An 11,845-nucleotide genomic window follows, 5' to 3' on the forward strand; every position below is an offset into this window, starting at 1 on the left:
TTTTAGCTGTCGTCAGCGCTGCACAGTAAAAAACTAGATGCAGATATTCCAATGAACTTCCGTTCTGTAGGTATTCAGGTAAAACGTCCTTATTCAAGATGTCGATTATAAGTGACAGCTTCTTGGATGTATTGAGTCGGGGAGGTGTTATTCGATGAAGAGGGTCTGTCCCTTCCAGTTCGGCGAAGTATCTCCTCATGTCAGAGTGAACTTGTCGGTGGAGCTCTTCCCTATCGTCCTGGAATTCAGGCTCACTTGGGTTGCAAGATGGACTTTCAGTATCAATGTCTTCTAGGTGTTGTTGCCCAGGCATGTGAATTTCATCAGAGGTGTTGGTGTTATTCTCTATTGCTAGCGGACGCTGAAATTCCCGTTTAATTGCGTCGATTCGGGCCGTTGGTATTAGTTTATTTCTCAGAATTACGCGGTACTGGTCTGCCACTCGTTGTTCAGTGACATTGAGATTTGGGTAGGCGTTGCAGAATTCCTCATGGAGCCTTTTCCTATAGTTGTTCGTGTTCTGTCCTAGTCCCGTGATGGAGTTATATATACGCACAATAGTTTCATTCATAGACGTTGTCCACTTCATGCGCTTTCTAACTAACCCCGCTTGGGTGAGCACTGGCTGAATATCCTGCGCAGCACCTTCAGCGGTTCGAGTCGGAAATTGAATTGGACTCGTTGGTTGATGTTGTTGCTTATATAATTATATAATAATATGACTTTAGCCTTGCGGCTTTCACACTCCTCTCCAGAGGAAAATTCACTTATCCCAGATATCTCAGATATCAAAAGGATTAAGCTCTGTTGGAGCCCTTTCCAGGTTTTCGGGCTCGTGGTGGTGGTCGGGTCCAGGTCGCTCCTCGCCTCCCTGCTGTAGGTTGGATTCCTGCTCCACCCGCACTTCCTGTCGGAGCAGACGGTGTTCCTCTGCATTCCCCATGTACTTGCGTACAGTTCTCGACGTTCCGAGCAGTACCGCCTTCTGCATGACTCTATAGATATTTTCGTCCAACTGAAGTTTCCTCAAGTTCTCTAGTAATTTCTTCGGTATCAGGCCTGTAGATGAAATGACAATAGGGATGGTCTTGATATCTTTCAGCTTCCACTGTCTTCTGGTCTGTTCCTCGAGATCTCTGTATTTTGAAATTTTTTCAGTGTGCCTATCTAGAAGATTGTTATTATTTGGAATTGCCACGTCGATAAATAGTGCTCTGTCCTCATCCTTATTGAGCAATATGAGGTCTGGTCTATTGTGGGTTATTTTTCGGTCTGTGAGAACCGTGCGATCCCAGTAGAGCTTGTGATGTTCGTTTTCCAGCACAGCATCCGGATGGTAGTTGTAATAAGGAACCTTTTTCGAAGTTAGAAGTTGGTGTTTTAGTGCCAATTCTTGGTGAAGAATCTTGGCAACAGCATCATGTCTATTTTTGTACTCCGTGCCCGCGAACTTCTGACATCCCCCGGTGATGTGCTGGATAGTTTCATGTGTCGCACAGCCATAACGACAGCTATCGTCCGCCACTGAGGCATCCTTGGCGATGTACTTCATGTAATTTCTTGTTGGAATCACCTGATCCTGGATGGCGAGCATGAAGCCCTCTGTCTCAGGAAACAACCTTCCGGAAGTCAACCAGTAGTTCGACGCAGATATGTCGACGTAATCATGGTTGACCTCGTTCTGGTGCCTTCCATGCAAAGGTTTGCCAATCAGTTTTTGCATTTTACTTTCTGCAGAGTGTTCGACGGTTTCCAAGTGATCCTGTTGTAGCTTTAACGGTGTAGAACTATCAGCAACACAAACTACTCGATGGAGTTCTGACGAAGCAGCCTTGCTCAGGAAATATTTTCGAAGTCCTTCAATTTCCTGGGACATACGGTTGGACAAATCAACAATTCCTCTACCCCCAAGATGTCGTGGCAGCTCTGTCCTTTCTATTGAGCTTTTGGGGTGATGTTTATTGTGTTTAGTCAGCATCGTCCTTATTTTTCTCTGTAAGGCTGCTAAATCGGTGGTCGTCCAAGAGATGATACCAAATGAATAGCTCAGCGCCGAGCCAGCGTAGGTGTTAATCGCTTTTATGAGATTTTTGCTGTTAAGACCAGTTCTCATTATCCTTCTCAATCTTCGGGTGAACTCCTCCGTTAATTCTTTCTTCATCTGGGTCTGATTGATTTTTCTTGCCTGTTTTATGCCTAGATACTTGTATGTGTCTCCTTCCTTTAATGCTTCAATTTCTGCACCTTCCTTGAGTTTGAACGTACCATCTTCTATTTTCCCTCTCGTTATGTTCAGCAGTCGACATTTTTCTAATCCAAACTTCATTTTGATGTCTTCCGAAAATCCTTCCACCATTTTCAGCATCTGTTGCATTTGTTTTTTGGTAGATGCGAAGAGTTTATTATTATTATTATGACTTTAGCCTTGCGGCTTTCACACTCCTCTCCAGAGAAAAATTCACTTATCCCAGATATCTCAGATATCAGAAGGATTAAGCTCTGTTGGAGCCCTTTCCAGGTTTTCGGGCTCGTGGTGGTGGTCGGGTCCGGGTCGCTCCTCGCCTCCCTGCTGTAGGTTGGATTCCTGCTCCACCCGCACTTCCTGTCGGAGCAGACGGTGTTCCTCTGAATTTCCCATGTACTTGCGTACAGTTCTCGCCGTTCCCAGCAGTACCGCCTTCTGCATGACCTTATAGATATTTTCGTCCAACTGAAGCTTCCTCAAGTTCTCTAGCAGTTTCTTCGGTATCAAGCCTGTAGATGATATGACAATAGGGATGGTCTTGATATCTTTCAGCTTCCACTGTCTCCTGGTTTGTTCCTCGAGATCTCTGTACTTTGAAATTTTTTCAGTGTGCCTATCCAGAAGATTGTTATTATTTGGAATCGCCACATCGATGAATAGTGCTCTGTCCTCATCCTTATTGAGCAATATGAGGTCTGGTCTATTGTGGGTTATTTTCCGGTCTGTGAGAACCGTGCGATCCCAGTAGAGCTTGTGATGTTCATTTTCCAATACAGCATCTGGATGGTAATTGTAATAAGGAACCTTTTTCGAAGCTAGAAGTTGGTGTTTTAGTGCCAATTCTTGGTGAAGAATCTTGGCAACAGCATCATGTCTATTTTTGTACTCCGTGCCCGCCAACTTCTGACATCCGCCGGTGATGTGCTGGATAGTTTCATGTGTCGCACAGCCATAACGACAGCTATCGTCCGCCACTGAGGCATCCTTGGCGATGTACTTCATGTAATTTCTTGTTGGAATCACCTGATCCTGGATGGCGAGCATGAAGCCCTCTGTCTCAGGAAACAACCTTCCGGAAGTCAACCAGTAGTTCGACGCAGATATGTCGACGTAATCATGGTTGACCTCGTTCTGGTGCCTCCCATGCAAAGGTTTGCCAATCAGTTTCTGCATTTTACTTTCTGCAGAGTGTTCGACGGTTTCCAAGTGATCCTGTTGTAGCTTTAATGGTGTAGAACTATCAGCAACACAAACTACTCGATGGAGTTCTGACGAAGCTGCCTTGCTCAAGAAATATTTTCGAAGTCCTTCAATTTCCTGGGACATACGGTTGGACAAATCAACAATTCCTCTACCCTCAAGATGTCGTGGCAGCTCTGTCCGTTCTATTGAGCTTTTGGGGTGATGTTTATTGTGTTTAGTCAGCATCGTCCTTATTTTTCTCTGTAAAGCTGCTAAATCGGTGGTCGTCCAAGAGATAATACCAAATGAATAGCTCAGCGCCGAGCAAGCGTAGGTGTTAATCGCTTTTATCAGATTCTTGCTGTTAAGACCAGTTCTCATTATCCTCCTCAATCTTCGGGTGAACTCCTCCGTTAATTCTTTCTTCATCTGGGTCTGATTGATTTTTCTTGCCTGTTTTATGCCTAGATACTTGTATGTGTCTCCTTCCTTTAATGCTTCAATTTCTGCACCTTCCTTGAGTTTGAACGTACCATCTTCTATTTTCCCTCTCGTTATGTTCAGCAGTCGACATTTTTCTAATCCAAACTTCATTTTGATGTCTTCCGAAAATCCTTCCACCATTTTCAGCATCAGTTGCATTTGTTTTTTGGTAGATGCGAAGAGTTTCAAGTCGTCCATGTAAAGGAGATGATTCAGTTTCATCATAGTTCTACTGCCGTTCTTGATGGAAAATCCGTAGTCCGTAGAATTCAATCTATGAGACAAGGGATTCAGGGCCATGCAGAACCACAGAGGGCTCAGCGAGTCTCCTTGGAAAATTCCGCGTCTTATTGGAATAGGTCCTGTTGTAATGGAGCAATCTGCTGCTTTCATTTGAAGACTAGTACGCCAGGTTGACATGGCGTTTTTCAGGAACTTAACAATATTGGGATCCACCTTGTAAATCTTCAAGATCGTCAAGAGCCATTCGTGAGGTGTAGAATCGAATGCTTTTTTGTAGTCTATGTACGCAGCGTAAAGATTCCTTCGCTTGGAGAACGCTTGATTGCAGATAACTGAATCTATTATTAGTTGTTCTTTGCACCCTCGGCTGTCTTTGGTGCATCCTTTCTGTTGCATGGCGATGATGTTATTCCTTTCGCAATGGTTGTAAATTCGGTTCGAAATGCACGATGTGATTAATTCGTACATCGTTGGAAGACATGTGATTGGTCGGTACTTGGATGGGTCTTCTGTATTCCTTTGGTCTTTAGGTAACAAGTATGTTGTGCCATGTGTGAGGAATACTGGCATTCTTTCAGGATTTTCAATGACATCATTTATTGCGGAGGTCAATTTGTCATGCATGATCCAAAGTTTCTTGATCCAGAAGTTCTGTAATCCATCAGGCCCAGGTGATTTCCAGTTGTGCAGTCCTCTGATAGCTGATTTTACTTCTTCAATTGTGATCATGTCATGCTGCATCGGCTCATATTTTATAGCTTCAGATTTTTCATCTTCAATCCATCCGGTATCTCCATTGAAGTGAGGTTTCGTTGAAAATTGTTCGGTCCAGAATTGTTCAATGGCTTCCTTTGGTGGTAACTTTCCATTTTCTCCATCCGACGATGTGAGTGACCGGTAGAAAGATTCTTCCGACTTTTCGAATGAATTATTGTCTCTTTTCCGGCTATAATTGCTTTTATATCTCCTCAGGCGTTCTGCATACAGACTTAATTTTTGCTTCAGAGTGTCGAGGCAATGGTGAGCTCTACCATTCTCCGTCTCTCGTTCTGTGTGTGTCCTGTTTCTATCCATGATCTCTTTGGCAGCTTTCACAATCTTTCTTCCTCGATTCCCGTTCAAGTACTCCGTCAGTCGTCCAATGTCTCTTCTTAGCCTTTCTGTTTTGTGTTGAAGACGTTTCTGCCATGCTGGCGCGTGAAATTTGTGTAATTTTGGACCATTGTTGTTCGTTCCGCGAATTTTTGCCCCTATGGTTTTAGCTGTCGTCAGCGCTGCACAGTAAAAAACTAGATGCAGATATTCCAATGAACTTCCGTTCTGTAGGTATTCAGGTAAAACGTCCTTATTCAAGATGTCGATTATAAGTGACAGCTTCTTGGATGTATTGAGTCGGGGAGGTGTTATTCGATGAAGAGGGTCTGTCCCTTCCAGTTCGGCGAAGTATCTCCTCATGTCAGAGTGAACTTGTCGGTGGAGCTCTTCCCTATCGTCCTGGAATTCAGGCTCACTTGGGTTGCAAGATGGACTTTCAGTATCAATGTCTTCTAGGTGTTGTTGCCCAGGCATGTGAATTTCATCAGAGGTGTTGGTGTTATTCTCTATTGCTAGCGGACGCTGAAATTCCCGTTTAATTGCGTCGATTCGGGCCGTTGGTATTAGTTTATTTCTCAGAATTACGCGGTACTGGTCTGCCACTCGTTGTTCAGTGACATTGAGATTTGGGTAGGCGTTGCAGAATTCCTCATGGAGCCTTTTCCTATAGTTGTTCGTGTTCTGTCCTAGTCCCGTGATGGAGTTATATATACGCACAATAGTTTCATTCATAGACGTTGTCCACTTCATGCGCTTTCTAACTAACCCCGCTTGGGTGAGCACTGGCTGAATATCCTGCGCAGCACCTTCAGCGGTTCGAGTCGGAAATTGAATTGGACTCGTTGGTTGATGTTGTTGCTTATATAATTATATAATAATATGACTTTAGCCTTGCGGCTTTCACACTCCTCTCCAGAGGAAAATTCACTTATCCCAGATATCTCAGATATCAAAAGGATTAAGCTCTGTTGGAGCCCTTTCCAGGTTTTCGGGCTCGTGGTGGTGGTCGGGTCCAGGTCGCTCCTCGCCTCCCTGCTGTAGGTTGGATTCCTGCTCCACCCGCACTTCCTGTCGGAGCAGACGGTGTTCCTCTGCATTCCCCATGTACTTGCGTACAGTTCTCGACGTTCCGAGCAGTACCGCCTTCTGCATGACTCTATAGATATTTTCGTCCAACTGAAGTTTCCTCAAGTTCTCTAGTAATTTCTTCGGTATCAGGCCTGTAGATGAAATGACAATAGGGATGGTCTTGATATCTTTCAGCTTCCACTGTCTTCTGGTCTGTTCCTCGAGATCTCTGTATTTTGAAATTTTTTCAGTGTGCCTATCTAGAAGATTGTTATTATTTGGAATTGCCACGTCGATAAATAGTGCTCTGTCCTCATCCTTATTGAGCAATATGAGGTCTGGTCTATTGTGGGTTATTTTTCGGTCTGTGAGAACCGTGCGATCCCAGTAGAGCTTGTGATGTTCGTTTTCCAGCACAGCATCCGGATGGTAGTTGTAATAAGGAACCTTTTTCGAAGTTAGAAGTTGGTGTTTTAGTGCCAATTCTTGGTGAAGAATCTTGGCAACAGCATCATGTCTATTTTTGTACTCCGTGCCCGCGAACTTCTGACATCCCCCGGTGATGTGCTGGATAGTTTCATGTGTCGCACAGCCATAACGACAGCTATCGTCCGCCACTGAGGCATCCTTGGCGATGTACTTCATGTAATTTCTTGTTGGAATCACCTGATCCTGGATGGCGAGCATGAAGCCCTCTGTCTCAGGAAACAACCTTCCGGAAGTCAACCAGTAGTTCGACGCAGATATGTCGACGTAATCATGGTTGACCTCGTTCTGGTGCCTTCCATGCAAAGGTTTGCCAATCAGTTTTTGCATTTTACTTTCTGCAGAGTGTTCGACGGTTTCCAAGTGATCCTGTTGTAGCTTTAACGGTGTAGAACTATCAGCAACACAAACTACTCGATGGAGTTCTGACGAAGCAGCCTTGCTCAGGAAATATTTTCGAAGTCCTTCAATTTCCTGGGACATACGGTTGGACAAATCAACAATTCCTCTACCCCCAAGATGTCGTGGCAGCTCTGTCCTTTCTATTGAGCTTTTGGGGTGATGTTTATTGTGTTTAGTCAGCATCGTCCTTATTTTTCTCTGTAAGGCTGCTAAATCGGTGGTCGTCCAAGAGATGATACCAAATGAATAGCTCAGCGCCGAGCCAGCGTAGGTGTTAATCGCTTTTATGAGATTTTTGCTGTTAAGACCAGTTCTCATTATCCTTCTCAATCTTCGGGTGAACTCCTCCGTTAATTCTTTCTTCATCTGGGTCTGATTGATTTTTCTTGCCTGTGTTATGCCTAGATACTTGTATGTGTCTCCTTCCTTTAATGCTTCAATTTCTGCACCTTCCTTGAGTTTGAACGTACCATCTTCTATTTTCCCTCTCGTTATGTTCAGCAGTCGACATTTTTCTAATCCAAACTTCATTTTGATGTCTTCCGAAAATCCTTCCACCATTTTCAGCATCTGTTGCATTTGTTTTTTGGTAGATGCGAAGAGTTTATTATTATTATTATGACTTTAGCCTTGCGGCTTTCACACTCCTCTCCAGAGAAAAATTCACTTATCCCAGATATCTCAGATATCAGAAGGATTAAGCTCTGTTGGAGCCCTTTCCAGGTTTTCGGGCTCGTGGTGGTGGTCGGGTCCGGGTCGCTCCTCGCCTCCCTGCTGTAGGTTGGATTCCTGCTCCACCCGCACTTCCTGTCGGAGCAGACGATGTTCCTCTGAATTTCCCATGTACTTGCGTACAGTTCTCGTCGTTCCCAGCAGTACCGCCTTCTGCATGACCTTATAGATATTTTCGTCCAACTGAAGCTTCCTCAAGTTCTCTAGCAGTTTCTTCGGTATCAAGCCTGTAGATGATATGACAATAGGGATGGTCTTGATATCTTTCAGCTTCCACTGTCTCCTGGTTTGTTCCTCGAGATCTCTGTACTTTGAAATTTTTTCAGTGTGCCTATCCAGAAGATTGTTATTATTTGGAATCGCCACATCGATGAATAGTGCTCTGTCCTCATCCTTATTGAGCAATATGAGGTCTGGTCTAAGGTAAATGTCCCAAATTCGGACAGGTTAAGACAAATCTTGATTAACAAATTGTGCAGAAATTATATCCTAAACATTTCACTACGAAATCCCTCATATACACATGCACGTATGTTTTTCATACATTATTCTCAATATTGGGAAGTAATAAAAATACACACATTTAATAGAAAATATTTATTATTCCTGTCTGTTTGTGAATCTAATTCAGACAGGGTAAACCATATTCAGTAGTTAATTCGGACACACATGGGACCATAATTTGGACATGGTCCCTAATGCTGAATTTCATCACCTTATTCTGAACAAAGCAATAATTTAAGATAAATTTGAGAAAAATATATTTCAATGAGCGTAAATTGAAAAAAAAAACGAATAATTCGTTGAATTCAGACACTTTGGAACTTTTTCATTTCTCCAACAGTGAAAATTCCACGTTTGTTACATAGAACCGGTTCCTCAATTTTTTCATAAATTTCATCAAAATCGTACCACAAAATATCTTTTTTTAATGGCCACTTCCAATTATTTCCACTCTGTGTCATCACGCTCACAAATGCTTTTCCTTTTTGAAGTTCCTCAATCACCCCAGGAAATTTTATATCCAGATAATCCACAACCACGTAATCTCCAACCTTGAAATTTCTATCTTTATTTGATTTAGTATTATTTGTAGTTTCTGATGAACTGGTTGCTATTTCTTCGGTTTTGCCATCGTGATATTTATTTAAGTAACTTTTATTCGTCTTCGTTTGCTTATTCTTCAACTTCTCTAGTCTTTGTCGTTTACGATTTTCTTTCTCTTCTTCCTTTTTTTCTTTAGCTTCTTGCTTCTTTTTATAATAGGCTTTCCATTGTTCCGAAGTCGCAACACTTGGAACTTTTACTATGGTCGTTTTCTTATTTTCAGTTCTTTTATTTTCGGGCCAAAATAGAATAGATTTAAACGGAGATGGTACCTGAAATGGTAAGCTACTGGTAGACGTTTTTTCAATTTGTTCTGGAGATTTTTCCATTCCTTGATCAGGATCTGCATGTTTTCTAGGTTCTGCCATTCCTGCCTGGTTCGTAATAGGCAGCTCTTCGGAGCACTCATTCACACTTTCGAAATTGGAAGAGTTAACATGCATACTGGTTCCTCTCTCTTGCTCTCTCTTGGCTTTTTCTTGACCTTCAGCATTGCTAACTGCTGCATTATATTCTGTTGGTGAAACTGATCCATTTTCGTCAATTCCTGATGTAACGGAAGTTTCGGCAATTTCCATTTCCACTTCTTCAATTTGATTACTAGCATTCAATATCTCTTCAATCCAATCTCCTTCTAAAACAAGGGTATTGTCAGGTAAGTTACCTATTTCTTGCTCTTCCTGGTGAGTATTTATAGAATTCCCATTAACGGTGTTTTTCAGTTTCTTCCACAAAATGTAGAGATTATCATCCTTAATGTTGCCTGTCCATTCTTCCTGTTTGGATAGACAAGTTTCAAATTCCACTAGTTTTTGTTTTTCTATGAAGCTTTCGATGAATTTCAGATGTTGTTCAGTAAAGCCGATAATCTCGTTGGTTTTACTAGGGTAGTTATCATTGTCAGCTAGCTCAGGTTGACTTACATCAGCAGAAACCAATTTAGAATAATTTATAGCATTCGCATTGAATGGAAACAAACCACATGTTCGGAATGCATTCTGTAATATCCTAACATTGAGAACTTCTTTAATGGTAGTCGCCAGTAGTGGTGCGAAGTTTTCTTTCCTGATTTTTTGCTTGTTGTTCTCCACTCTGAATCTTGCGACTGCATTTTTCCAGCCATTTTTCAATGGATGAAAAACACCTACGTCCATTGGCTGAAGCATATGTGTTGCATTTGGAAATAAGCTTATGAGAATTATTCCATTGTCAGAGCAGAAATTACTTAGATGCATCGTCAAATGTGATTTATGCCCATCCACATAAAATATAACTGGTAATGGTATATTGTTCCTTATGAGCCAGGGATGGAATATATTGGAGACGTATTCAAAAAAACTCTCGCCGGTCATCCAGCCTGATTCAGATTTCCCTAAGCCCCATTTATCAGGCATTAGTGCTACTATGCTCTGAGGAATGCGTTCATAGGCAAACATGACCATTGGAGGAGGCAAATCTCCAGCTGCGTTTCCTGTAAAATAATAAAATAAGTATAATAAATAGCAATTAGGGTCTTATACCTGTGATGAGTGTTGTTATGCATTCTTTCTCATCATTGGCAGTATGGTTGTAAACTGTTCTGCAGCCCTTCATTGCCAGTACTTTTTTTCCCTTTGGACAAAGGAAGAACGCACTTTCATCAGCATTATAAATTCTTCGTGGATCATAAAGAATTTCGGTCAGATTATTATCATGGAAATATTGTTCCAGTTCCTTGAACCAGTTTCTGATTTGAACTTCAGTTAATGTGGCTCTAGAATGAACGAGGTTTTGCGTCATTCTTCTTGTGATTTCCGGATGTCGGCGAAGAAAACCTTCATACCAATGCCTTCCAGGACGATTGTCTTTGAACGGATTCTCTCTTTTCTTCTTGAGTAGCAACATTCGTACACTATCCAATAATTGACTTCTGTCTACAGAAAACCGACTCGACTTACACTAATAATCCACTTGACCAATGTGCCCTCTTCTTCTGCGGTCAAAATTGTTGGGGCTCCAGCAGAACAATTGATGGCATATTTTCCATGAAATTTTGAATGCAACGTTGTTTTAGGAATATTGAATTCTCTGCTGGCTCTCTTAACCGGCATTCCATTTCTTATAGCTTCCAAAGCCAACTTGAGCGTATCCAGTGAGTAGTTTTTATTCTTTTTTGAGGGCATTCTGAAACATTCAAGTTGGAGAAGCCTGTATTAGAGAAGGTGAACCTAATTGTGACACATCATATCCTTATTCGGACACCCATGTCCGAATTAGGTTACCATGTCTGTTTCGCAGTAAACTCTTCAAACAAAGAGATTGCTGTGTTTGAACTAGTCAATATTGTAGAATATATATACATAAGAAAATTTCAATGTAAACCTAATTCGGACCCCTCTATGTCCGAATTAGATATTGAAAATTTTTAGTGTCCCTAATTCGGACACCTCTATAAATTCTAGGTTATAACATACAAACGTTAGTTTTTCAACGGAAAATACCATACAGATACCGAAAAACTTATTGCAACATTAGAACATGCGATTATAAAATATATTATGACAAGAAACGTACCTGGAAAGTGTCTGCAAATCCTCATTCACTATAAGATAAAACACTGAAATCACTGTCACTCGCAAACCGCCTTTTCCAATGGACGCATGAAGTATAGGAAAGTTGGTACCACTGAAGATTTTGGTGGATGATTTCAGATTATGACTGTAGATGTCTTTAATGCATAGACTCTGTCGTTTCCTTGAACTGATTCGTTATTATGCTCACTTGAATTAATTCTGTCCGATATTGGGACAGTGTCAGCAATCG

General features: G+C 41.8%; 1 protein-coding gene across 1 annotated transcript; it reads right to left on the reverse strand.

The window, feature by feature from the left end:
• Nucleotides 1-8,364: 8,364 nt before the first annotated feature.
• LOC123307644 lies at nucleotides 8,365-10,943 on the reverse strand. Its single transcript, XM_044890035.1, has 2 exons — nucleotides 10,564-10,943; nucleotides 8,365-10,514 (listed from the first exon to the last, which is right to left on the reverse strand). Exons 1-2 carry the CDS (start codon nucleotides 10,925-10,927, stop codon nucleotides 8,746-8,748), a joined length of 2,133 nt encoding a protein of 710 aa, XP_044745970.1. The 5' UTR covers nucleotides 10,928-10,943; the 3' UTR covers nucleotides 8,365-8,745.
• Between the last annotated feature and the right edge of the window lie 902 nt (nucleotides 10,944-11,845).

The sequence above is a fragment of the Coccinella septempunctata genome, chromosome 2, assembly GCF_907165205.1.
Source record: "Coccinella septempunctata chromosome 2, icCocSept1.1, whole genome shotgun sequence".
Lineage (NCBI taxonomy): Eukaryota > Metazoa > Arthropoda > Insecta > Coleoptera > Coccinellidae > Coccinella > Coccinella septempunctata.